The 26,140-nt window shown below is 48.4% G+C and overlaps 3 protein-coding genes across 11 annotated transcripts; 2 read left to right on the top strand and 1 right to left on the bottom strand.

Annotated features, from left to right (window-relative positions):
• The first annotated feature begins 257 nt into the window (after positions 1–257).
• LOC148805149 (structure-specific endonuclease subunit slx1-like) lies at positions 258–4,920 on the top strand. Its single transcript, XM_088909782.1, has 6 exons — positions 258–460; positions 1,051–1,102; positions 1,410–1,727; positions 1,864–1,991; positions 2,483–2,570; positions 3,376–4,920. Exons 1-6 carry the CDS (start codon positions 288–290, stop codon positions 3,403–3,405), a joined length of 789 nt encoding a protein of 262 aa, XP_088765908.1. The 5' UTR covers positions 258–287; the 3' UTR covers positions 3,406–4,920.
• A 1,598-nt stretch (positions 4,921–6,518) lies between these two features.
• LOC148805148 (uncharacterized) lies at positions 6,519–16,387 on the bottom strand. 5 transcript variants are annotated; one of them, XM_088909799.1, is made up of 8 exons: positions 15,983–16,055; positions 15,157–15,200; positions 14,126–14,315; positions 12,515–12,625; positions 11,172–11,225; positions 9,290–9,448; positions 7,783–7,905; positions 6,519–7,263 (listed from the first exon to the last, which is right to left on the bottom strand). In XM_088909799.1, the coding sequence occupies exons 3-8, from the start codon at positions 14,243–14,245 to the stop codon at positions 7,189–7,191; spliced, it is 642 nt and encodes a 213-aa protein (XP_088765925.1). In that variant the 5' UTR covers positions 14,246–14,315; positions 15,157–15,200; positions 15,983–16,055; the 3' UTR covers positions 6,519–7,188. The 5 variants fall into 5 exon arrangements, with proteins under 5 accessions (XP_088765925.1, XP_088765927.1, XP_088765923.1 ...); XM_088909801.1 differs by lacking the exons at positions 15,157–15,200; positions 15,983–16,055 and adding an exon at positions 16,308–16,387; XM_088909797.1 differs by lacking the exon at positions 15,157–15,200 and having other exon boundaries at positions 15,983–16,272.
• Positions 16,072–20,044, top strand: LOC148805147 (uncharacterized). Of its 5 annotated transcripts, XM_088909794.1 has the most exons (8): positions 16,193–16,317; positions 16,867–16,932; positions 17,148–17,272; positions 17,399–17,506; positions 17,938–17,991; positions 18,534–18,704; positions 19,583–19,705; positions 19,825–20,044. In XM_088909794.1, the coding sequence occupies exons 3-8, from the start codon at positions 17,162–17,164 to the stop codon at positions 19,915–19,917; spliced, it is 660 nt and encodes a 219-aa protein (XP_088765920.1). In that variant the 5' UTR covers positions 16,193–16,317; positions 16,867–16,932; positions 17,148–17,161; the 3' UTR covers positions 19,918–20,044. The 5 variants fall into 5 exon arrangements, with proteins under 5 accessions (XP_088765922.1, XP_088765920.1, XP_088765918.1 ...); XM_088909792.1 differs by lacking the exon at positions 16,867–16,932 and having other exon boundaries at positions 16,231–16,317; XM_088909793.1 differs by lacking the exon at positions 16,867–16,932 and having other exon boundaries at positions 16,235–16,317; positions 17,110–17,272.
• The last annotated feature ends 6,096 nt before the right edge of the window (positions 20,045–26,140 follow it).

The raw sequence follows: 26,140 nt of genomic DNA, 5'->3' as shown, positions 1-26,140 counted from the left end.
ATATTAAGTCATTTGTTTTGTTTGAGAGATATTAATAATGAAGACGAAATAGTAATATTAATTGGAGATTTTGTGAATGGTTTTGAGTGACTTCTCTATTTGGATCATCATGACTTAAACGTTAAGATCCTTTAGACTTTAAAAGGTCTAAAAAGTCTGCTCTGGAAGCTGACTATTTACACTTAATTGTTTGGTACATAGTTTACATCTTGGATGACAACAATTCGCATCATCACGTGGTTTCCTCTTCCAGGTCTGTGTTACTGGTGCTCTCTGGTGGCGGCAGGATGGTGGTGGAGGTGGAGAACTTTTTTGGGGTGTACATGCTCTACTGCACCAACCCCAAGTTCAAAGGCCGCATCTATATTGGGTTCACGGTGAATCCGGAGCGCCGGATTGGTCAGCACAATGGTGGGCGGCAGAGGGGCGGGGCCAAGAGGACGAGTGGGCGTGGTCCATGGTGAGAGGACGCGGGGGTTGGTGGTCTGGGGGTTGGGGGGCGTGTCTTTGCCATTGGAACAGGTGGTCCTGTTAATCTGCTTAATCTGTTTGTCTTTCTGTTTCTGTGTGCCGCCTTTTAGGCAGTAAGTGCTCCTTCTGCCTATATTTATCTGTCAGCTATCTGTCCTCACCTCTCCATTGACTGCTTTCCCGTGTATCCATCCATCCATCCATCCATCCATCCACAGTCAGGGGGAGAGCATGGGGGGCTAAAGGAGTTCTCACACCACAGTCACTGTCATCTGTGTCAAGAAAGGGTGACCTTCTCACTCCTGTGATACTCCGGTGGCGTATGAGGGGGCACATCCATCCTGACACGCCCATCACACTCATTTCCCAGAATGCTCTCCCAGTTCCCCTTGTGTTCGGCCTTGAGGGCCTTGCCTGGTGCTTAGCCTTGTGCCTAACAGAGATCACTTGCTCGAGGGTTTTCTAGTCTAGTCTAGAAAAATGAAAAAGTTGCCCGTGCCACCAGCCACTCTGCCGTTGAATGCTCTTTGGTGTTGTGGTTGCCTCTCAGTCTCCTGGTGTCGTCTTTCTTCCATTCAGGGAGATGATCTTGATAATTCATGGCTTCCCTTCGGACATTGCGGCTTTGCGGGTGAGTCCTTCGTGACGACCGGTTCCGTACAGTATTTAGAAATACTTCTCACCCTGTCAGCAGGGTGAATCCTTATCGGATGTAAGCAATAAGCTGTCCAAATATAATGAATAGAAATAAGGATACGTTTATGCTGCCAGATATGCTGGATAACTTGGTTTTCTGATCCATTAGAATTTGTCCAGTCCTGAGAACGTGAAGTTTTAATAAACCTGCCACACAAAGGGATTCTTATCCCTCAGAACCAGATTTGTAACTGTGGGAACACAGACACCCCCCCCTCACTAACCCCTCCCCCCTCTCACAGTTCGAGTGGGCGTGGCAGCACCCGCACTCTTCCCGCCGCCTGGCCCACGTGGCTCGCAAGTCCCGCCGCGAGTCCAGCCTGGAGTTCCACTGGCGCGTGGTCTCCCACATGCTGCGGGTGGCGCCCTGGAGCCGGCTGCCCCTGACCGCCCGCTGGCTCAAGCAGGAGTATCGGCTGGACTTCGATCCCGCCCTCCAGCCCCCCCTGCACGTGCCCATCGCCTTCGGGAGTGTCCGTGCCAAGAAGACCAGCGGGCAGGAGCCGGGCACACTCGCCACGGGCACAGAGAAGTGCGTGTTGTGTCGGGAGTCCATTGAGGTACGGCTGCCTGAGTGGCATCTCTCTTCCCCTTCCCCTTCCCCCCTCATCTCCCACCCTTTTCTACCCCATTCCACGTTCTTCTCTCCACCTCCCTTTCAGAGCCTGATTTCCAGCCTTCCTTCTGTCCTTCCAGTTGTCTGAAGACCTGCTCTGCTGTTTCCACCCCTCTTGTCACATGACCAGTCATGTGACCTGCTTGGCCAAGCACTTCCTCCAGGCAGAGCCCGCCCACCTGCTTCCTGTGGAGGGGATTTGTCCCGAGTGAGTCACAGTCCGGCACAAACGCGAACCTGTCTCTTTTCGTCTCGAGGGATGTTCAAGTTCAGTCCAAAAAATCAGAATTCCCAAAGGTACCGTTTCACTAAACATTCATTTAGGGCATAGAAGAGGCGGCAATTTGTTACAAAAAGGGCAGGAGGAGTCTGGAATAAGCTGAGCAGACATGTTGTTGAAGCCGATACCCACACACTTACAGTAGAAATGACCATTAAACGCAAAGACAAGATCAAATATCTACACCTGGATGGGCCCAATTGGGCATTCTCTCATATTTAATCTTTTTCTGTTTAAATGAAGTCTGCGGTTAAACTGGAACTTACTTCTAGTCTCTAAAATGTCATTTCCATTTTACTCCATCAGGACACTGCAATATAGAACACCTGTGTTATATTAAATATTATTTAGATTTTTTTGAAGATGCAAGGAAGATACAAGGTTTTACTCATGCAATCTTTTCTTGTGCTTCTTTCCAGTTGTGAATCCCCAGTGCTCTGGGGCAGTCTGATCCGCTACAAGAAGGGTTGCTATGGCGACTTAGAAGAAATTAGCGCTTCTTCCCAGGTGGGCAACCAGCCTCGAGAGATGGAAGGATTTTGTTTTATTTTGCTTTGGAAGGAAGCCTAGTTGACCTGGTACACAGTCGGACAGGGCAAGCAGCAGCAACATCTGGGACCTGCTGTCCACAAATGGGCTTTTGGAGCCTAGTTCACAGTGTTTTTTTCCTTTAGTGTGCTGAAGATGTATTACTAGTTGTGTAAAATTGTCCCTCTTTCTTTTCCCCTTGCGAAGTCAAGGGTGAAGGGTGGGTGCCTGAGTTTATTAAGGTCTCCTGCTCTTGGAGAGCCAAAACCCTGCTTGTTTCAACTCCTTCAATGTCAAATAAGACCGGTTAGGACAGTAACTGATTTACTTAGGTCATTAAGAGCTCAGATAGGAAAGCAAAACAGAAGACCTTGTTGGTTCTGAAGACTCAGGAGTGAGGAGATTGGCATAAAGCACTTGAGACTGACAGTCTCTGGCTGGAACTAGACTTCCCCTAAATCAATCAAAAGGAAGAGTCAGAAGAGCTTTAGAATTATCCTGCTATTGGGAGTGTTAAGCACATTATACTGTATATCTTCCTTCACTGCAGATTCTCATGCTAGAGTTACATCTTTACATTTCAACACTTCCTACAATGCTGGGAAGACTGTTTTACCCCAGGCCCACAAGACTCTGTCGGGTTTCTTTAAAAGCTGTTCAAGAGGCGGTTTTCTAAAAAACTATGCTTCTTGTCTAGTACAGCAATGGTACTTTTGCCTTTTTTACCCAAAAAAGCATGTCTGTATTTATTTCAGCACGTCTGCACATTTGTTTTGCTCTACAGAGCCACTGGGCAGACGAGCTGCAGCTGTGATTGGAACCATGATGCCACATCTGGACAGGAAGTGTCTACACAGCTGAGAGCCGCAGCCAATGAGCATGGAGAACACAGCTGCTGTTTCCAAAGGAGAGGGCAGCCTCTCTGCAGCCCTGGCCACTTCAATCTGCAAGCACAAGATTTCTGGTTAGCGCACCTTGACCGCTCCAGCTGTTTTGCGGATTTTGGAAATGGATTATCTCTTTTTCCTCCAACTGTGGTATGATGGGTGATTTGTAAAATGCACTGGCTTGTTGCCGGTACGGGACCTAAAAAGATCTGTGCAATATGTCCCTTTGATCTAGAGCTGATCTCTGTAGCCTGAGCCGAGTGGGCAACAGTCCAGCAGGTTTTGTAGGCCTTCTAAAAAAATGGCAGTACAGGACTTCACCAAAATGATTATGTTGGATAAGGCTTGAATGAATCAGTGTACCCTTCCTGCACACTTCCTGCAGCTACCCAGTCCTGGTCTGGGTTACCACAGCATCTCTTAGTCTTGCTAGGCTTTTAGGTGTTCAGCTAGTGTCTCGATTGAATTAATTACTTGAGTAATTACTCTTTAATTCTTTCCTACACTTCAATTATGACGCTTCCAGATTACTTGTGATTTTTTTTCCAAATACACAGGATTGTATATTTGTAAAATTGCTGACATTTCCAGAACAGGAATTCAGAAAGGTCTAATTAGTGAAGAGTTAGTTGAAGCTGGGGGCTCAATTAAATAATTGGTTGGAATGAAACCAGCAGGCACCGTCAGTCTTAAGAACCTGGATTAGGAAACCAGCAACACCTCCTGGAGTATTGACATGAAGTTAACCAAGAGCCCTGGGTGTCAGGAGCTTCTGTTTTGTAATTTTAGGCCTGCTGTGTTCAAGATGAAATATCTGAATCCCCTGTCTAAACTCCACTAATTCAAACTCGATTTTTGCTGCTTGCTAGGATGAATCTGGTCTCAGTGAACTTCAAAAACAGATCACCGATAAGCAAGTATAGTTCTGTAAGCAATATTTACTAGATGTAGCTGTGAACCCGTTTCACATGAAAGCTGTTGACACTGAAGTGCACGCCTGAGTGCATCAGTGCTCAGTGTAGACTGCTTAAGCTGTTTCATCTCCCTGTGCAGCCTCTTGGGCAAAGATAATGAATGACTGCAAACCAGCAGCTCCATTTTCATAGTGAGGCTGGATCAAGCGGGTAATCATATCTGATAAACAGCCGCAAGAATTTCCCCCCCAAAAATTTTAATGGTATTATACTGTGTACAGCCGACTTTTTAAAAATGTTTTTAGAACCCATGCAATAAATCTTTTTTAAAGGTATTTAAACACATAGCTGTATACGTTGATGTCAATGTAAGTAGATTTGGATCATAATGTGAGCTGTTATTAAAAAAAAAATCAGTATATAGAGTAAATGTGATAATGACTGATATGATTATGATGTTGTAAAATCATATAGGAGGGTACGATCATAAATAGTGAATGACAATAAACAACAGTTTTCTTTTCCTGTTTGTACTGGGCACTAGAAACCTCTCTGGACTCATTGTAGGACAGGGCTGCAACACCTGGGTTTTGCCGAAATGTACTACAGCCAGCTCCTTAACTGGCTGATTGGCAATGAGCAGGTTGAATTTGACAGTGAAGGTGCTGGGTGTCCCGTGGACTGAACGGCAGTGGTTTGGAAGGGCGGTGGGGCTCATGTTTTTCTCGCTGAAAAATGTTTTTCCCAACTTCAAGCCTGCCCTGGGAGAAGCTGACCGAACGATGTCATGAATATGTTTGTGGAGGCCATGGCCTGGCTGTGCTGCTGGCCAGTGAGAAAAGGCATTTTAATGCTGCGCGCCGTTGTGCGTTTGTTTGGCTCAAGTCCTTTCGCAAGAACATTTCACAGGTAGGTTTGTGTTAGCAAGATTGAAGGCCAGAAACGAGGCGATTCAGCTTCTGTTCCAAATAATTAATTCAATTAAGCAATTAAGATCAGAGGTGCAGCAAGAACTGATGTGGCCTGGAGTTGCCAGGTCCTGCTCGAGGTTTTTGGAATCCAGACCCCCTTTCTTCTGCCCTTGCGGTGTTGAGGTGGCCCTCGCCTCGCTCCGGCGCCTGGGTGGCAGATGTGTTCCCGAAAACGCACCCTAAAACGGGGAGGTCTTCAGAAAGTATCCGCCACACTGGTGTGCAGGCCGGTGTGCCCACAGAGTGCCCTGCTTCCCGAAAGTCTTGTCTGAGGCCTTGCGGCAGTGTGGGGCCGCCCCTACGTAACGGCCCTGGGTTGGCGGCCGTGGCTGCCCAGCTGGCTGAATTCGGGGTACAGAAAGGGCGTCTCCCCACAATGGACCCCCTAGGGCTCCTTGACGTTGCCCAGGCAACAATGAAATTTGCTTTCAGGCCTTGAAATCCTCTTCATATGGGACACCATCTCCAGCTGTAAGCAGCGACATGCTGCAGGCCTCAGTTGGGAACTGTGGCTCTTTCCCCGATCCTGATTAATGATTTAGATTCTGATACAGCAGCCCCACAGGTTCACTTTACTTGCGAGGCAGAAGTGGGGAGCGAGTGACGCACAGAAACAGCCGCAAGGAAATCACAGAGAGAATTGGGGACACGTGAAACGTCCCCAACATTAGTGCAATGTGATCCAGGCAGGAAGCAGAAAACTACATGCAGAATGGAGTTGTCTTTGCTACAGGAAAATATGCATGAAAGGGGTCTTGGTATTTACTAGATATACACCTCAAGACAATGTGGGTAAGAAAAAAGCAGACGGTGCTTGGATGTATAGCCACGAGTGTGCAATTAAATTAGGGTAAGATCTCCTCTAGCTTTACAAGGCGCTGGTGAGGCCTCATTTAGAATGTCATTGTGAGATTCGGTCACCAAACCACAAGTAAGCTATTGCTGGCTGGGAAAAAGTTCAAAGAGAGTTCAGAGAAGGAAAAAAAAAGTGATGCTTTGTGTCTCAGGGAGTTGTCATGTATGAAGAGGGCAGAAGACCTTAATCCTTTCAGTCTAGATAAAAGGAGCTTGAAAGGATTCAAGGACAAAATTCCTTCAGATCAAAAGATCAAAAGAGGGGGCTGTTTCACGAGTCACAAGTAGGAGCTAAAAGGATTTTGTTTAGGGAATTTATTTAGGATTGGTTGTCCACCAACAGACAGGGGTGCCTCAGAATGTCAGAAGTACTAATTCATTTTAGGCAAATAGAGCATTAAAATGGACTATGACAGCCTGTCCTGCACTTGGGCACATTTGACATGCTGTGTTCTGCTGTTCTCAACCCTTCAGTGTCTGGATCCTTGGCAGACTTTTGACCAGAGGTCTCAGTGTTAGCACAGCTCGTCTTTTTGCCACACCAGGGATTGCTGCTGACACAATTTTAAGAGCATGCTGCCTTTGGCGTTGGCAGAGCACTGGAGTCAGTACAGTGCATCAGGGGGGACACAGACGGATATAACACAATATAGGATCATAACATAAGTAGCCACAGGAAAATCTTTATGCTTCAAGCCCAGTCCTGTTGGTTGAAGCCTAGTCGTGTGGGATATTTATAACATATTTATAGTATACCTCAGACTAAGCCAGCTACTGAGTAATACAGAGCTCTGAAGCTCTTAGAGTAATAAACCTGTTAGCGCATCAATGTTGTTAGAGAGACACTTATTTCACAGAGGTTCGTTGACAGGAGAGCTGATTAAAGGAAGACGCTGTGAGGGGAAGAGCAGGTCAGTGGGAATGGGGCCTCGGAGCTGCTGTGCGGCATGTGGAGCTGTAGGAGGGGGAGTCACTGGCCAGCCTCTTGCCAAACCTCCTCGCTGCTCTGGCTGGGCGGTGGTGGGTTGTTTACCGTGATCACTGGCTGCACAACAGGAAAGAGGCAACAGACAAGAGAAGGGTTTAAAGAGAGGAACACGGCGCAGCGGTCAAACTGTCAGTTTCAGTGTGACGCACTCTGTGCGACTCTCCACCCATTACCTGGCTCCTGCTCGATTTGAGGATTTTAGGTTTGTACTTTGGGTTAAGGTCATAACTAAGACTAATTGAAGACTCAGACTTAGGCTAAGACTCTGAGACTGGATTTAATGAGACAGAATTCCGGTTTGCAGACACGCTCGGTAAACCACCCCCGTAAAAACCGAAAGCGAGCGAGTTTCCCCGTGGAATATCGCCAACCCCTCGCAACACATCTCAAAGGACTGCTCTGATCTTGATCTCATTTTCGGCACTGGCTATATTGCACCCCCCCCCCCCCCGTAATAACGCACAGGACGTCGCACTGTGAATGAGGCTCAACGTGTCAAGGAAAAATGAGTTGAGTAACGAACCCCCCCTTCCCCCCTTCAACCCGCCATCTCCCAACACTCCCAGCATCCTTTACCATGCGGGATCCCTGGCCACAGCACTGGATGGCCTTGCCGCTGTAGACGGCCAGAGTCATGCACACGGCTATGAGCGCCACTTGCACGAGCTCCCCCTCGGCACTGATGCGCCCGTACACCGCCTGTCGGAGAGAGAGGGGAAAGGCGTGAGAGGCCGGGAGAGCTGCAGCAAGGAGAGGCCAGCTCTGGCTCTTTCAGCTCAGTCCAGGGTACGACTGATGGTCCTTCCGGTGCATTACCGACTCGGGTTGGTTCCTCAAGTGATCATTACGGATTGACGCTGGAGGCATGATTTGAAATGGAAAGGAACAGAAAGGCAGTTTTGGTTGTTGACGCCCAGCGTACTGGTCGACCAATAACCACCTCCGTGATCTGTCAGATGTGCGTGACCAGCAGCCTGTGTAAATGGGATCACCATGGAGGAACAAAAGACCACTTTCATGAGAGGAACACGCCATCCAGGCCCTACATGTTTGCCATTTCTCTCTCCATTGAAGGAGCTCACAGTCTGTCAGTAAGAGACGCCCCACACTCCTCCAGTTGGGACCCCCTCTCCTGTCAGGCGCTGGGGGGGCTCACAGTGTGTCAGTGAGAAACACCCCACTCCTCCAGGCAGCACCCCCTCTCCTGTCAGGTGCAGGGGAGCACGCAGTGTCAAAGGAGCTTGTCTGCATGCCCCAGTCTCCCCCAGTTGGCAATCAGTGCAAGGGCTGAGGCCTTAAAACTCAGTTCCACACTGGACATTCATACAACTACAGAAATCCTTGGCAATTTTAACTTTTCCAGGTCTTGCAGACAGTCCAATAATTCTAATGCATGTGCTCCCGGAGAACATCCTAAAATCTTAATCTACTGTCCTCATTTTCTTTGCCTGGGAAGGAGGAAGGAGGCTCCAGAAATGCGATGCAAGAATCTTTTCTGTGGGGCTGACCATCTTCCGACAGGGACAAATCAACTCGATTCCACAAAAGACATCTTACAATGAGCACACACTCCAACAAGTCATGCAATCTGTACTATAATACAAAAGTTCTGAAAAGGGTGATTGTCCTTCTTCAATCCGAGCAAGTGGATGCCGGTGCTGGATTTGCACTGTGAAGGAGTCCCTCCAAGCCCTACCACTCGCTTTTGGCCATGCCCTTTTCCCTGTCCCGGCTCTGAAACTGCAGTCGTCCAGTCCTCCGCAGGAGCTCAGGGAAGAGGGCTTTCCTCCTTAATCCCCGTACAGTCTTCTTCCGATCAGTTCAGTTTATTGTCAGATGCTCAATGCCTGTTTGCACATGTGCTCCAATACAAAGACATTAAAGGAATCACCAAACACAAACACAGAACAGCTGCAGAAACAACACCAAATTAAATAACATACAAAAACCTCAGTGTGAGCCAGTGGGAGGGGTCGAGTTCAGTAATCTGACAGCGTGTGGGAAGAAACCGTCTCTGAATCTGGAAGTCCGTGCCTTTATGCTCCTGTAGCTCATACCGTGGGGGAGAGGAGAGTGAGCTCACCTGGAAGCTGTCGCACAAGGCGGTTCTGGCTGCTGTCATGTTGCTCTCGGTCCAGCACAAGTTGTACGAATAGACGACGCTTATGGTGCCCAGGTGCAGGGGCCACACGACGACGAGGAGAGCGCCGCCGATGATCTGCAGAGCCAGGCAGGCTTTGAGCTGCAGGGAGGACAGACAGACTGCGATGGGTATCGACCAGCTCGCTCGTTTCCTCTTCACCGCACGTTTGGAATGCTCGGGCCCCATTTTCGAGGCACAGATCGAGCTCTTTCGGAAAAATGGGATAGCTCTTTTTTTCTAAACAAGTCGGGATAACATGGGACAGACCTTTACGTGTGGACCTGCCCTGGGCAATAGTAGGACGTAGGTCACTCCTAATATTATTAGGGATTCCTCTTGTCGTTTCTTAATATTCTAATATACCTTGCTCTAACACTTTAGACGTTTGTACTTGCCAAGAAGGAACTATTGCTTTGGTGCCATTGTGTGGGATGATTCTTAAAAGTGAATGTTGAAAATGTCCCAGATTACAGCAATAGGTGTTGGTGTTATTTTCTGGCATTTTCTTAAAGGCTGTCCCTAACAGTACAGTACATGCGTGCAAAAAACGCAAGGGGAATTCAGGTTCAAAGAGGTTAAATTATAGTGGGATTGTTTTGTCGTCGTTGTTGTTTACGAGACAATGTAATTGTGACAAAGTTGCAGCCAGACACGACAAGACAGACTCAAAACAGTGATCCTTGCTCCAGCTCTGCAGAGCCACAGGATCTCCAGGTTCTCGGTCAACCTGCACTCCTAATGATTCATGGAATCAGTTATTGGCTTAAATGGGCTGAACTGAAATGGTTTCCAAGTCTGTAGCCATGGAGAAGTTTGTGTTCCCTGTCGAGTCCTGCACAGGCCAGGACCAGGAGTGTGGAGAACTTTGCAGCAGTGAAAATACAGGCACTACAATTTTTTGTTTAACAAAGTTTGAAGTAGTGAACTGCAGGAAGGAAATCGGAGTTAAATAGTCAAGTGAAAGATATTTGGAGACTATGAGGTGTGTGTGTGTGCGTGCGTGTGCGCGCGCTCTCAATGTTATCTGTAAAAATCCAGATAAGGCAAACCTGAATCAATGCTCCATGAGGCTAAAGAGAATAAGTTGGCTTCAACTGAGGCAAGACCTAGCAGGCATCCGCAAGGAGTTTATAGTGTGACCTTTCCCCAGTCTGGATCGCTACATTCCAAGATCCACACGAGAGCAGGACTGCAGGCTTTCTATCTTACACATAAGCAGCGTGCATTCTCACAGGTGGTTGGAAATGTGCAGGGGGTGCACAATGAGAAAACGGAGTCTAAGCCGCACGGCAGTGAACAAGTCACGCTATGGCCTAGAAAACCAACAGCATCAACATCAGACATAACTGTAACCTGTACTGTAAACTGAGAAAACTGAAGGGTTGTAACTGGATGCCTCACATGATGTCATCACATTGTCCCCTTTACAATTCACAAAAAAAAAGAGAAAAAAGAACATAAGTCTGGCGTGCAGCAGGTTGTGACAGGCCGGATAAAGAAAGGGCTGTAATTATGGCTATTTGGCCACTAGAGGTCGCTACAAGGCCGCTGAAGTACATGTTTCTAGCTACAGTGGGGATTAATTAGGCAATTAAGAGTTAATTGGTAATGGGTTTAGGAAATCACATTTTCACATGGAAGCAATTAAGCTTTATTTTGAGCATTAGGACCCTTGAGACAGCCCTGGTGGGGTCAATTACTCAGGTATAGTAGTGGGATAAAATTTAGTTGAATGGGCAGTATTTTCAGCTAGACAATGACTAACTTATTCCACACATGCAGTCTAGCTCATTCTAATGTGGGAGTCTTTTAATTCTCTTACCTTTGGCAGATGAAGGTCTTGGGCAGAAATCGCTATGCTCCCAGCTGCAATTGTCTGAACCAACCATGGGAGAACAGAATTAGTCCACCGGCAAAACCTTCTGTCTGCTGGCAGCTTACTGTCAGTTTGATTTGTGGATGCACTATAAAATATGTATACATTATGTCTATCCAACACATTCTACATTCTATATAAAAAAAAACCTTTCACAAGAACAACCAGGTGTCATCTGGTTCAAAAACTACATTAGGAAGAAGACTGCAGAATCAGAACTGTCAAGAATAATTTAGAGAAGCCTCTATAAGCATGATATACTGTCTCTGACTGCTGCAAAGCAGAAGTGTCTCAACAGGTTTCTAATTCCATCTCACATAAATAAAGTCGATGGTAATGACAATAATAATAATTGTCTCACCTTTAGAAAAAAAAATATTTCAATAAATGGCCAACATCATGTATAGTTGGCTATGCCATGCTGGTGACCCCTAATAAGGACAAAACAGCTATCTGTGGCAGCTCACATAAGCATTATCATTATCAATGATATAATTGGTATGCACACCAATTGCATAATATTTACAATGATTATTTCAGAGATCAGATATCTATATACTGTATATACTGCAACTCACAACTGGCAACCCACTGAAGCTAAGCAGGTGTGAGCCTGGTCAGTACCTGGATGGGAGACCTCCTGGGAAAAACTAAGGTTGCTGCTGGAAGAGGTGTTAGTGGGGCCAGCAGGGGGCGCTCACCCTGCGGTCCATGTGGGTCCTAATGCCCCAGTATAGTGATGGGGACACTATACTGTAAACAGGCGCCGTCCTTCGGATGAGACGTAAAACCAAGGTTCTGACTCTCTGTGGTCATTAAAAATCCCAGGGCGTTTCTCGAAAAGAGTAGGGGCCAAATTTCCCATTGGCCCTTACCAATCATGGCCTCCTAATAATCCCCCTCTCTGAACTGGCTTCATCACTCTGCTCTCCTCCCCACTGAGAGCTGGTGTGTGGGGAGAGTACTGGTGCACTATGGCTGCCGTCGCATCATCCAGGTGGGGCTGCACACTGGTGCTGGTGGAGGGGATCCCCATTACTTGTAAAGCGCTTTGAGTGGAGTGTCCAGAAAAGCGCTATATAAGTGCAAGCAATTATTATTATACTGTACTTCTATGCTGAAAGGTAAAGAAATTAAACAACATTTTAGCTGTGCAGCCTTCTTCAGGTCTACAGTACATAAATGGATCTGCTTTCTAGAGTTATAAGAAGGCTAGTGCTTAGTAAATGTTCCCCTTCCCATACTTCATATCTCTCTGGCGTTCTTTAACTCCTCCTGTAAATACTTACGCAAAGGCTAACGAAAATGGATGCCAGTTCCACCTTGCAATTTTGCTGGACAGTCAAACACCCGATGGCAGACATTCCGATGTTGAATAAACTGAGCATGATCTGAGCAACCTGCAACACACAGAGGATCCATTTCAGCCCAGCATGCCTGGGAAAGCAGAGGCCATGAGGAATCTTTAAAAGACTTAAGAACTGGAGTGGTTTACATAGCATTTAAGGTACCATTGTATCTTGAGGCACATACAGTATCTCTGGTCAACATTTACATGGGCTGTTCCGTGGGCTTTGTATTGTACTTCATGTACCGTTGAATTGGTCAAGAGTAAATTTCTCCAGGTATTGCTTGGCTATGAAGAGTCTCTACACTATAAAGGAATTCTCAGCAGGGGTGTGAGAGGGAGTGGTGTCAGGAATAATATCACTGCTGCACATCTGCGCAACGCTAATATGCCTCCTTCTCTCGGGTCCTGACAGAGAAAGTAAATTCAAAGAGTTTTCTAGAACAAGATACTCAGCCCCCTTGATTTTCTGTCATGCTTCCTATGATGAGGTGCGGGCTACAGAACAGGCACTGGAGAAATGAGAAATCAGGGCATGAAGACCATGGAGCCCGCAGGAAATAGACATTTTCCACACAAAAAAAAGATGTACACAGGGAAATGCGGCTGCAGAATTTCCTGTATCCAAAGGGAGCTGGATCGAAATGACAACGGGACAGGGGATCGGAATAAGAAGAGTGGACGGTGAGTATCCCAGGCCTTGATTCGTGGGGGTGGGGGGGTTCTCTGGGGAGGGGCGCTGTTTTGTTCTGAAAAGCAGGTGGTGGCTGAGATTCAGTCTCGTCAGGGGACAGAACTGACTGTCACGGATGTCGGAAGGGACGAGCTGTGGAATGGCAGGAGAGCAGAAAAAGACCCTATGCGTAGCGGAGGGCCGGGGGTGAGCCCGGGCTCAGCTGTTCAGGAAAAGCCGTATAGAAACCTACGCCCTCAGGCCATGGACAGGAGCGGCCTGGTGCTAGGCGGGTCTCAGGACATCCGAACCTCAATGCTGAGTGAGGAGCAGAGCAGACACAGGACACACAGCTCCACAACAAGACACACCAGAAAGACATGAATAATCACAGGGGAATTAGGAACGGGACAGAAGTAGAGCGCCCTCTAGGTGTACTGGGCGTGGCACTGGCCTCCTTACCGATGCAGTATTTAAAACCGCACAAAACGGTTGATGCCCCCAACAAAGGCCAAAGCTCAGCTTCAGCCAGGGCTGGTCCACTGGGCTCCCCGGCAGCTGAGGGATCCCCAGAATTTCATCCCGCGACTGATCTCCCCACTCACTGTAACTCGACTCAAGCATCAGGTTTAAAAAGGCACGCTGGGAAATTTTCTCCAACGTTTGCTTCAGGAATTTTATTTTAATATGCCGTCGCAGTAAATAGTTGTATTTTTAAGGTATGGATACGAGGGGTTTATTATCATTCAAGTTAATTGAATTTAGCGAGGGCGGCTCAGACAGCCTTCTCCAGGAAGCCGGTCTGACTGCCCTGTGCTGTAGGTTACTACAAGCGCTGGGAACCTCTGTCCCAGAGATTACTCGCACAGAAAGCCTCACCCCCAAGATTTTGGGATCAGCCTCCAGGAACTTCCTCTTGCGGTCTGGGTCTTTCTCGAAGGATAAGGAGACCAGGGGAGTTTTCCCAGGAGACGGCTCGGTGCTGGCAGGAGACTCCATCACTTGTGTTTTATCGGACCGTCTTGCGACAGCGGCCGGGAGAAACGCACTGATTGGAAGACTGTGTTGTCTAAAAACACACAAAAAAGAAAGAAGCAGATTTAAGACACGAGTTTTTGAGGCTGTCTGGACAGCGGAGATGCATTAATCTTAAATGCAATATGTATTTTTTAAGGCTGATTAAGGCTCTTCAATAACTTTTTTTAAAGGGTAATTTGTAACAGCTATGTGGTGGTAGACATGCACAACCGGCAAAACACGCGTTGAAATATTAGGCGTCTGAAATACTTATTGCACAGCAAATGTGTGAAACTTTTATATGCAACAGATTCCCGTGTAATGGACACGCAATTCCAATTACAGTAAATTATCTGTAAAAACGTTCTGCAGTTCAGTTGTAGCACACCTAGTGAACTACAGCAAAATTGCACGACTGTGAAGCATTATTGCCTCTGTGCACAAAAAAAAAAGTTACGGCACTGCATTTTTCCAAATGCGTTTCAAATATCCAAGGACTTATTTTTAACGAGTACAACCCACATGCAGTATGAAAATTACTACCGCGAGGCTGTGAAACAATTCCTGCTGCCCTTCATAAATTCCTAAAACATGGAGATGGTGTAGAAATGTAGAGCTTCAGTAGTTGCCGGAGGAGGGCAAGTCATTTTATAAACGCAAGGAAACTTGCCAATAAAAGTCTTCTGCAGTCAACGAAATGTGCTCGCGTTTAGCTAAACGCCCTGACAACGGTAAGACCTGAGGGAGTAACATTTATTTATTTTTTTACTGTAAATTAAAACTCCAGTCCGTTAGTATGAACAGACAAGACAGAACAACACCACCGAGACGAACACAGATCGTTAGGTTTTTAAAAGTCGGCATTTTCAAAATTTTGAAATTTTGACAGTTACCTATTCCAAAACAGCGATTGAATCTTTTTTTTTCTACTGAAGATCTGGTGGAAATAAAAAAAAAACTTCCAATAGTTTTATCAACAATATCCGATAGGAGGAGAGTCGTCTCTCACGCGTTCTTTTTTCTGTGGAAAGAACAGATTTATGTTCGTTTCGCTCTAGGAGGCGGGATTCTGCTGCGTCTGGTTTAACGCTGAGCAAACGCTGGAATCTATCCAGACATTTCGACTATCGCCCCGTCTGAAAAATATAATGGTTTGTAATTTCGGACACCGCGTGTCGCGCTGCGCAGTCAATTTGTGTGTATGTACTGTACAGTTCACAGTTTTCTGTACAATAAAGAGCTTTTTCAGCCATCTTTTTTTTATGTGTGACCGAACTGGGGGGCCGTGTGCGTTAGGAAATACAGTCTCTGCCCTGTTCAGGGTATTGCTAAATTTCAAAAGCGTCTCCTTCTCTGGGGGCCGAAAACATGACGAAAACATTGTTTTCACGGACGGTACAGAGAGATCACAACGTTTTGCTGCATTCACAAAAATGAACGCGGTAGAGTAAAACGTCACTGTGTTTTGAAACAGTAAAGCACTTGGTCCACACAAAACTGAGTAAACAGAGCGCGGTGGCACTGCGTAGTTATTCCTTGAAATTATCTCGGAAAATGTTGTTGCTGTGCGAAGTCAAATTTGAGCTTTTTTTAAATGACATACGCATACGCGTACATCGATGGCTAAAACGTACGGAATGTTAATATTAATATTAATGAATATTAATGCGATGTTCGAATCATGCAATGTTATCATGTTAATGCAACCCGTCTTCTCACAGTAAGTAATTCAACTTGTGCGCCGTCCTTCCACACACAATGCAAACTCGTGGCGGCTCTCAGCTCTCCGAGATCTTCCACAGCCGTTCAGTCTGAAGAAGCGCCTCCTGCCGCCGGGAGCAACTCGCCTCTCCTCCCACCCCCGCCATCGCGCAGCTCCAGGATGTTGGAGAGGTTTTTTTGGCAGAAGACCGCGGTTCAATGATTTCCAGAGGGAACCTCTGCTGCGATAGAGGAGGGGTCGCTGGCCGTGGAAAGACGAAAACAAAGCCGTGGCCGCGTTTCCAGAGGGGTAGGGAGTCGCTGCTGAAAAACTTTCACTCACCGCACTTCAGGTAAAACACTCCCAGAGTGTATTCTTTCCTGAGAAGGGCCAGTCGCGTACAGAAAAATGAATCCGATTTTTCTCTCTGTCCTCGGTCGCCAAGCAAGAAAAACCCCACAGAGATTACTCTTTTCTGCTGCCTGCTAAACTTGTTTTTTTCTTCTCGGTCAATAAATCGTGTCTTTTCGCAAACCTCGAATATACGTCATACAGTGTATTTCAGCCATTTGCTACGATATTTATTTGTAACAATAACGGGAAAGTTTCAACAGCCAGTCCACAGTTCGACGTACTAAAGTGTTTGCGTCGGCAGGCTACAGGGTTCTGGAATTAGGTAGAAGAACAGTATTTGATGGCTGAATTACTTAGAGGCTGTGCTGTATTTTGACGGAAAAAACACTTTCTTCTATTAGTTGCGTTTTTTGCATGTAATCCGGAGATAATCCTCAAATAACAAAGATTAATTTTCTGAAGAAAATGCACGAAGATCCAATTGAATTTTCCTAGAAATCTTTGCTGATATTGGAGTCCAGTTAAGAAGCCGTTGTGTCCATTCCAGGTTTTACAAACACCGGATATTCGACGGATCTCGGCAATAAACCAGAAAGTCGACAATATTTAAGAGGTGAACTCCTTGCACCCCTGCCCACACTTGATAAGGAAACCCTTGAACTTGTGTGCACCCGGAGTTGAGTGTAGGGGGTAAGACCTGGAATGGATCTGCCGGCGGTGCACCGCGAGTCTGATTGCTTCCTGTGTCTTTATAAGTGTGCAGTCCTTCTGCTCTCCCTCCCTGCATCAGGGGCTCAGAAGGATCCTCTGTGTGAATCTGTCTCCCAGGAAGAGAGCGAGACATGGAGTCGGCCGCACGCCCAGAGAGCGAAGGGCCCCTTCTGTCTCTGTCCTTCCAGAAGGACCCGGAGCAGAAGAAGAAGTTCCTGGACAGTCAGCCCAAGGCCCTGGGGGTGAGGAGTTTTAGGGTGTCAGCAGTCTGGTGGCACATTGGCACTGCAGTGCTGCGCTGTTTCCTTGGCTTGCTGGTTCCCTGAGTGCTCCTGGCTTTCAGTGTCCTTTTTGTCCTTTTGTTCCAGGTGACCCAGATCATGGTGAGCTTGTTCACGTTGAGCATGAGCATCGTCCTGGTGAAGGAGGACATCAACAGGCCTGGAGAAATCTTGTGCATCGTCGTGACCCTCATCGTAAGTGTGCATGGCCTCAGACGTGCTCTGCTTGGGCGCCCGTCTTTGTCCCAGTGTCCAGCTGGGGCACTGGAATCCTCCGGAATGAAAACAGGTGGGGCCTCTTGCACCAGGGGCAGGGTCTGGAATGATTGGGTGAACCAGGCATGTAGAGACTCGGGGTTAAATCTGATGAATAAGAGCCTGTCAGCCATGCAAGCAAGAAAGGGCTAATGGCCTCTTTGTGTCTATAACCTTTCTGGTTAACAGGCCAGATTGTAAATGTAGTGCATTTGAAGTGAAGTCAAAGGTACTAATTTGCCTCACAGTCTGATGCCCTCCACACCCCCCTTTCCTTTCGGAGGAATGTGAAGCTTGTGTCTCTAGTACAGGTGTGCTGTTGTCCCCCCACCCTCCAGCTTTAACAGTGCTGTTCCCTCGTATTGTTCCAGAGCGCGATTGCTGGGGGTCTGGCGATGGCAGCGGTCAGCCTTCACCTGCCCACTGTAGGTCTCCCAGGTTGGCTGTGGTCAGCCTGCTCGGTCTATTTCGGGAGAAGGGGAGGGAAAGTTGGGGAAAGTGCATGAGCCTTTTGTAAGGGGCTTTGAAGAGAGAGAGAGAGAGGGGCATTATCTGTAGACAGATGGGTCTGGGGCTCAGGTCTCCTCACAAGTGATGTACTGTTGCAGCTCAGAGCAAAGGTTTCTTGACTGGCTGGATGAGATCCACGGCTTAATTAACTACTAACTAGCCAATGGATTAAATGAGCAGAATGGCTGCTTTCATCTGTCCCCTTTCTTCTGCTCTTTGAAGTTATGGTTACACTGTTAGCTATGGGGGCTTTGACCTGTGAGCCACTTGGCCATTGCCCACAGTCACATCTTGGAGCTCAGACCCCCCTGCGCCTGTCGGGTCTCTGGGGGAGGGAATGTGACACAACTCCACTCCACTAGAGGGAGCCATCAGATGCTGAGGAGTCACGATCAGCTTGTGCCTTCCTGCTGTGAGCTGCAGATTCCTGATGAGCCTCCTTTCTCTCCCTCTGCAGATGAAAGCCTGCCTGGCGATGGAGATCTTCAGCAGCATCTGTACAGGCCTGGGCTTCTTCATCTTCTTCACCTACCAATTCATATTCAGGGTTTTTATCATTGACTTCCCCGTTTGCTGGAGATTTGAAAACTACACGCAACCCGAGCGCCGTATCTGTAGACAGTCTTTTGTAAGTCGCATCTTTCCCAGGTCAGGTTCTTTTTTTACTTCTTCTGGGATGAACAGGAAGAGAACCCAGTGATTTCTTCTGTCGCATAACACAAAGATCAAGGCGAGGAACAGGAATCTTTACAGCCCTGTCAGGCTGTCAGTAAATGCAACAGGCGCTGCTACTCTGTCCTGTCCCTTGTTTCCTGTGCTTGTCTCTCCTTCCGGTGTCTATCTCTCTGTGGTTATATATTTCCGGGTCACTCATTCCCCTTCGCTCAGCATTGACGTTCGGATGTCCTGAGACCCGCCGAGCACCAGGTCGCCGCCCCGTTCATGGCCTGAGGGCGTAGGTTTCTATATGGCAGTTCCTGAACTCCTGCTCTGCTGAGCCTGGGCTAACTCCCCGTTCCGCCGCCTCGCATAGGGTCTTTCTCTGCTCTTCTGCCTCTCCACGGTTTGTCCCTTCCGACATCTGTGACAAAGGCGAGGAACAGGAATCGTTCAAGCCCTGTCAGGCTGTCAGGAAATGCAACAGGAGCCATGCAATGTAGTTGAACAGTGTGTGCCAATGGCTGCAATGGTCATTGCAGTGTAGGATCCATGTGCTGGGTGTGGAGGAGGAGGTCAGCGATGGTGCAGTCCTGATGTTTGTAGGGATCTAGAAGGAGGACCAGTGACGTTCACAATCCTCAGTGTCCCAGCTGCCTGCTTTCTAATGACATGCATTCGGCAGTAAGTATCTTTGCTCGTTTGTGGTCTCCTGGTCCAACTCTGGACCACTTAGCGTGACTCTACCAAGAATCAGGTGTGGTTAGACAGTAGCATTGGCCCAGTATGTCAGTAGGGGAGAGAACTCGCTGATTGACCTCGGTGTGTGGGCTTTGCTCTGGCCAACAGGACCTGAATATGCTCTTCCACAACGAGCAAAGCCTGATGCTGGCGGTGAACTTCACCCTGGGCGTCACCATCAGCTCCTACTGCTGCAAGGCCATTCGGTGCTGTGGGCCGGCCTCCTCTATGGTAAAGAGCGAGTCCCAGCCTCTCCACTCTGGAGCCTCCTGCTGGCCTTTGAATCTGACCTTTGGCTCCGTAAAGCTCTGCTTAAACTCCTCCTTCCGCCTCCTTTTCCTGTTGCGCAGCCGGTGATCGTGCTGACCGCCCCCTCCGCTCCCCTCTCCGGCCCGAGCCGCGGCGCCGACGCCCCGCAGGGAATCCCCACGGAGGAGCCCTGACTCTCGCCTCTCCTGCCTCCACTGTGCCGAGACTCCGGCGCCCAGGCCTGTCCTGCTCCTGACCAGCAGCAGCTCCCCTGCAACTGTAGCTCTTAAGCTTTGTTATAAAAGTTGATTTTTCTCTTCTTTCCTGTGTCCTGACTGTCATTTTTCCTGATCTCCAGAATATTGCGCTGCCGCGGTCGATTGAGAATAAGTGCACTGCCCTGTGGGATTGCTGTCTGGTCCGCCACTCACTGCTCCTAGTGCTGTGCCGCCCCCGACCTCTGACCCCTACAGCCCAGACAGCCTCAGTAGGTCTCCTGCTGTCACTGGCTTCCCTGTCCAGACACGGGTATATGCCTGCCAGCACAGCAGCTGGGGCAGGGTGGGCAATAGAGAGTCAGGGCTCCCCTGTCTACCGTGAGCGTACTGTTCCAATCACAAGATAGACGGGTCAGCCAACACACCACCACCAGAGGCTGCATGTGGAGCTGCGTAGAAGTGCTTTTAAAACAGGAGCAGGAGGCACCTGTTTACACAAAGGGTGGCGGGAGCGTGGAACAGGCTGCCCAGCCATGTTGCTGAAGCCGACACCCTGGTTCCTGGATGGGAGCTGGATGAGATCCAGGGTTCAATTAATGGTATTTAACAGACGTTCGGGTGGAAAGCCAATTCTATTCCTGTTTGTCAGCTTCCCTGCACATGAAAGCTCCTTGCCAGGACACGGAGCTGCCCGTCTTTTCTAGCGCCCCTCCCTGCACCCCAACATCTCTGCTGCAGCAGTTCCACCTGGCTCGTCCCTCAGGGGTGAGTGAAGATGTGACGGCACTGATCTCCGACCTGCGCTGTCCTGTCCTCGGTCAGGAGGGACAAAGCCAAAATGTTAATTGTTTCCTCTCTTTATATCCACCGGCCTGAGCTCCGGTTTGCGTGTATCTGTGAGAAATACAGAGACAGTACCGAACTCTTTGCGCAAACTAACCCCATTGCACCCCCTCTCGTGCAGCTGCCTCAGCCGTGTTCCCTTAAGGCATGAGCAGGAAGCAGGATCACTTCCAGCAGCTGGAGGAGAAGGGGAAAGAATTTCCGGCTGTTCTGGACTCCTGGGGCACTAAAAAAGAAATGTAATAAAAGCTGTAATTTCTGAGAGGACATAGGGATGGGAGGGGGATTGCACAAGTAGGAAACACATGGACCTGAGGTGAAAAGGTCCATACAGCTCCTCCGATCTGAAGCTCTAACAGCTGGGTGCCGTAGTGGTGGAGTTCAAGAGTTACTGCATGTCCAGCAGCTCTCCAGCTCGATTAAACACGGAGTGGCTGTGGGGCAGGCAGCTCACCCCCAGAGGAACTGCTTTCTGCAGTCACACAGAGACTCACACAGAGACTCACACATAGACATGTACACAGAGACACAACACAGACACAGAGACGCACAAACACGCACAGATAGAAATACGTTATCTCACAGACACACAGAGACACGCACGGGAAAAGACACGCACACACTTACACACATAGAGGCACAGACTCATGGAACAATATGTCTCTGTGAGAGACACAGAAGATCCATTCAGCTCTTCTGCTTCCTGAGGGGTGGGGGAGGACCACAGAGTGGGTGAATTAAAGACCGGAGTGAAAGAGTGCTGATCATCACAAAATGAAGAGCACCTCTTCCACTGACGGGGGGGGGGGGGACCTCCTCACGTCACTCGGGCAGCGTTTCTGAAGCCGAGCCCAGGACGCCCTGAGCACCACTCCCATCCCCTGATTGGCTAGTGGTGGTGGAGGGGGAGGGGCCTTGCTGGACTCTCAGGGCAGGTTTGCATGTTTCAAGGTGGCCAGTTGGGGGCAGTGTCCCCCCCCCTGACTGATCCAAATCCTGGATGGTAAGGAAAGTGGGGTGGAGCCGTTCTCACTTCCAAGGAAAACCACCACTATTCTTCTGGGTTAGCTGAAGCGGCCTGGGTAACATCCAAAAGGATACAGTAGCTATACCCATCTGGGATTCGAACCCGAGACCACAGCAGGTACTGCCTATGTTTCTGGGGCAGCAGCTGAAGGTGGTGCCTATATATTGTATGGGATACGGAATTAGGTCTTGTTACTTCATTGTGTGGCTTTAATATTGTACCACTTGTTGGCTTGGTGGGTTATTTGGTTTTGCAGCCTTCCTAGCAGTTATGCCCGTAACATTATTCAGCAAAAATAAACACCCAAGGCTCCGGCTCTCGGTAAGATATGGAAAAACTGAAGCGGAAAGTGAAATAGGTCGAAGGCGTCAAAGGGAGAATAACAGATTTGCTGGCGTCGGTCTAGCAAACTCGAATTTCCGGCGCAGAGAGAGAAAATAAATCTACTCCGTTTAATCTAGTTAGGGGAAAAAACGGAATTAGTTACAGCCAGTTAGCAGCCAGCTTTTGGACGTGCAAAAGATCAACAATATTTTGAGGTAGCCTCCTCAGAGAGGAGGAAGACAGCAGGGGGCTGAGGCGCGTCAGAGCTGGACAATTCGTGTGCTGAAAAAGCTGAACACGTCGGGCCGCAGACTGGGGTGTTCCAGCCATTTGGGGGGAGCGTGATCCCTCTCGGGCTCCGCGAGCGCTGCTGTAGTAAGTGTTCTCCTTACTGCTCGTGCCGTTTGCCCGGGTGGAAGACGACACTGTGGAAAGAAACGCTTTAGCGCGGGCTGGAGGTGTTGCACTCGGATTGGACACGGAAAGGGCTGCAAAACGTGAAACGCAACAGAAAGATTTGGGGATGTGGCGATTGAGGCAGATGTGCCGGGTGAATCGTTTAACCAATTCCGCGGCACAGACGAGGTTCGCTTCCAGGCTTACGAAGGCTGCGTTTCAGCTGGACGATTCCTTTGAAATTTACTAGAAATTGTACAGTCTGATATTCAAAGATGTTTCAGGCGAATCTGCCGCAAAGATGTCTGATTTGAAGCTCCGTGTATTTTGCAAGTTGCAACTTTTGAAAAGCCTGCCTGGTTCTGTTTAGATCGATGATGTCCTGGACGTTACTACAGGGCTACGGGACTGGCCACGAGGGGGCGCCAATAGAGGACAAAAGAGCGGTATTGTTAACTCCAAGCGTAACGTATTGAGACGGGGGAGGGCTGTCGCACAGCTGCACGGAGAGGCTATATTTAACACCCGCTGTTACTTCATTTAGGAGTCTGTGGGAGACTGTCTTTTTCTCCTTCCAACCCAAAGCAAACTCTTCCAAGGTGCGGTCCTGCCTATTATCAGGAGAAACGTCATCATCATCGTTGTTCTCTCCCAGAGATCTGGCTCCAAAAACACAGAAGCAGTCATCCCAGCACAAGAGATTGTGTGGCAGTTTGGAAAAAGCCTTAAGCCCTCACCTGTTGTGTTTCATTAGCTTATGCATATACAGTACGTGCTTGGCGTAGTGCTCCATACATGTGCATTATGTTACAGAAAATAGCTACATAAAAAACTTGGCAATCTGTCAACAGCGTATGATGTGTTCTCCAATGACTGTCTGCATCACAGAGCATCATTGAAACCTTAATTTTTTTTTTGCAGACCCTATTTGTTGTATTGTAACGCCCACCAGATTCGAGCAAGTCATAGCAGCAGCACCTGAAGAGCTGAAAGAACCTGTTCAATGAATCCCAGGTCAACAGTGCGCTGCCTGGTGATTGCTTTTTAAGAGCTGGGTTGGAATAAAAACGAGCACTGGCTCTACAGAACCAGGACTGGAGCTCTAGATGTGCACTACGCAGTCAGCTGTCCCATCGCCTCCCCAAGGGAGAAACGCGCGGCAATACTGTATTCTGTCCTGCTCCCGTTCCCAGAGAACTGCCTTTTCCAAAGACACAGTGAGGGTTAGAGTCAGATGTTCACGTGCGGGCTCCTGTGGAGTTCCAGCATATTCGAGTGCCTGGGACATTGTATAAAGTAACTTCCTGGAAAGGTATGTTTAACACACACACGTACACAACTCCACTCCAGGCTAGGGAGCCGATGGTGGGGGTGCTCAGCTCCACAAGCTACCTCTGGACAGGAGATGAGGAGCTGTATCTCCAGGTCATGGCTGTGACCTTCTTCCCAGTTTCAGGAGGGATCGGATGCAGTTCTGGTTTTCCAAGATGGGAGGGAGAGATCTCTTTCCCTATGCACGTTTTTATATATTAAATGTAATATTTTGATTTATCATTGTATGCTTTTAGGTGGGCAACCTAAGTGGACACCCTTCTCCAGGAAGATTGGCTACATAGATAATAATACAGCAGGTCAATTAAAAATACTTCAAATTCGGTTGAATTAAATCATTTTAAATACAGTAAAGCTGTTGGAGCGATAATAATGTCCAGCGAGCGATAAACAGCGTGTAGATAAAAAAAATGGTAGTAACAAATGAATTACATTGGGCAGTATATCAATATTCATCATAGTGTTGATTATAATACTAATGATAAAAACTAGGTACTCAAGAGTTCCCCGTTAGAGCACTGATAGCGCGAAGTCCTCGCCACCTCAGACGTCACGCTATTGACCTCCGCTGACACTATATCACAAGAACCCAGAATCCTCTGGGCTCGGGCTTTTGAATCCTGTAGACAGAACAGGGTATGTGTCAAGAGCCATTGACAGCCCTCAAGGAGAGATTGTTCTCGGTCGCCAAAGCGGAAAGTCGTGCAGAAAAGCCGACAGCGGCGAAATTATGTTGCCGCTGAACCGATTACATTCGTATTTTGTGTTTGATCTGTTTTTTCCCCCCATAAATGTTTAATATTAAATAGTAGGTTGTCTCTGACGTCATTATATGCACGTTGGTGCACGGCCACATTTTACCTGTAGTCGTTTTGTTTAAAAAAAAAACATTTAAAAATGTGAATACACGTATATGTGACCTTAACAGAAAGGCTTTGCGTTCATATCTTGAAATCATTTCTCCGCCCCAGTAAACTAGCCTAGCTGGCACAAGGGCTGCGGAAAAAGAGCGTCTCTTCAACACAGAAGATAATTGTTGTTAATTAGAAAGAACGTTGATTGACAGTCCTCGGGCGACGCTGTCCACACCGCGTTGCTAAATGAGGAACCGCCCAGTCACACCCGCCGCCCTGGCAGGGCGCGGGAGGATTTAGAGAGCAGAGCACGAGCAACGAGCTATTCCTCTCTGCAGTTCACAATGGAGAAGGCTGGATGTGGAGTGATTGTGTGGGTTTGGATCGCGCTGTTTATCGGATCGCTTGATATTTCTGTAGCTCAGGTTCAGAAGTGCCTGGTTAATGACAACGACAAGATAACGTGTGGTGATCCGGCTATCGGTAAAAGCGATTGTGAGGCTGAAAACTGCTGCTTTGATCCGTCCAGCCGAAATCGCTGTTACTATGGGAATGAAGGTGGGTTTTGGAATCTCTAGAGTCTTCTATGATGAGCTTAACGGGCTTCACCTACTTCATCTTGCTTTCCTCCAGTGACTGTCCAGTGCACCAGGGATGGCCAGTTTGTGGTGGTCGTGTCCAGGAATGCCACCAGCCCTCAGCTGAGCCTGGATTCAGTCAGCCTGCAGGGGGGCAGGAGTGCCCCCTGTGGTCCTGTTGGCACCACTTTGCCATGTTCCAGTTCCCAGTCAGTGCCTGTGGCACCAGCATGAAGGTGAGGGGCTTGATCCTTCAGCTGAGGATGTTGTTCCTGTGGTGATTCCTGACCTTGTTCATGTGTCCTTCCTCCAGATTGAAGGTGGTGCTGTGGTGTATGAGAACATGATGTCCTCAACCTTTGCTGTGATTAGGGGACCAAGGTGCTGCGGGATCCTCTGTATGTGGAGGTCCACATCTTGAACAGGACTGACCCCAACATTGTCCTGACCCTGGGGGACTGCTGGGCCACTTCCACTCCCAGTCCTCTCAGCCAGCCCAGCTGGAGCCTTCTGGTTGCTGGGTAACCTGACCCCTGTGGCTCCGACTGGCTCGTCTCTGTAGTGTCCCCTTGCGGAAGAGCTCACCCTCCCTGTTGCTGTCCTTGCAGGTGTCCCTACGGAGGTGACAACTACCAGACCACCTTGATCCCTGTGGGTGGCTCCTCAGGGCTGCCGTACCCAACGCACTACCAGCGCTTCATGGTTCAGATGTTCACTTTTGTGGATCCTGCCTCTCAGGTGCCTCTGATGGAGAAGGTAGGGAGCAGCTTGTGGGGAAGGAGGTGGTGGCTGGTCCTGGGCTGTGCAGTGACCCTTGCTCTGCTCTCTCCAGGTGTTCATCCACT

Source organism: Atractosteus spatula, unplaced genomic scaffold (genome assembly GCF_055471065.1).
Source record: "Atractosteus spatula isolate fAtrSpa1 unplaced genomic scaffold, fAtrSpa1.hap1 Scaffold_85, whole genome shotgun sequence".
NCBI classification, from domain to species: Eukaryota; Metazoa; Chordata; class Actinopteri; order Semionotiformes; family Lepisosteidae; genus Atractosteus; species Atractosteus spatula.
Note: the sequence above shows the minus strand (reverse complement) of the source record. Positions and strands in the feature narration are given on the sequence as shown.

Bases quoted from the DNA above. Each gene is read 5' to 3' on its own strand.
- LOC148805149 (XM_088909782.1), top strand. From the start codon at position 288: ATGGTGGTGGAGGTGGAGAACTTTTTTGGGGTGTACATGCTCTACTGC. The intron at 461-1,050 runs GTGAGAGGACGC...TCTTCCATTCAG, and splicing joins ACGAGTGGGCGTGGTCCATG to GGAGATGATCTTGATAATTC. The intron at 1,103-1,409 runs GTGAGTCCTTCG...CCCCTCTCACAG, and splicing joins CGGACATTGCGGCTTTGCGG to TTCGAGTGGGCGTGGCAGCA.
- LOC148805147 (XM_088909794.1), top strand. From the start codon at position 17,162: ATGGAGTCGGCCGCACGCCCAGAGAGCGAAGGGCCCCTTCTGTCTCTG. The intron at 17,992-18,533 runs GTAGGTCTCCCA...CTCCCTCTGCAG, and splicing joins TCAGCCTTCACCTGCCCACT to ATGAAAGCCTGCCTGGCGAT. The intron at 19,706-19,824 runs GTAAAGAGCGAG...CCTGTTGCGCAG, and splicing joins GTGGGCCGGCCTCCTCTATG to CCGGTGATCGTGCTGACCGC.
- LOC148805148 (XM_088909801.1), bottom strand. From the start codon at position 14,245: ATGGAGTCTCCTGCCAGCACCGAGCCGTCTCCTGGGAAAACTCCCCTG. The intron at 11,226-12,514 runs GTAAGTATTTAC...TGGTTGGTTCAG, and splicing joins CCATTTTCGTTAGCCTTTGC to ACAATTGCAGCTGGGAGCAT. The intron at 9,449-11,171 runs GTAAGAGAATTA...TCCTCCCTGCAG, and splicing joins AAGACCTTCATCTGCCAAAG to CTCAAAGCCTGCCTGGCTCT.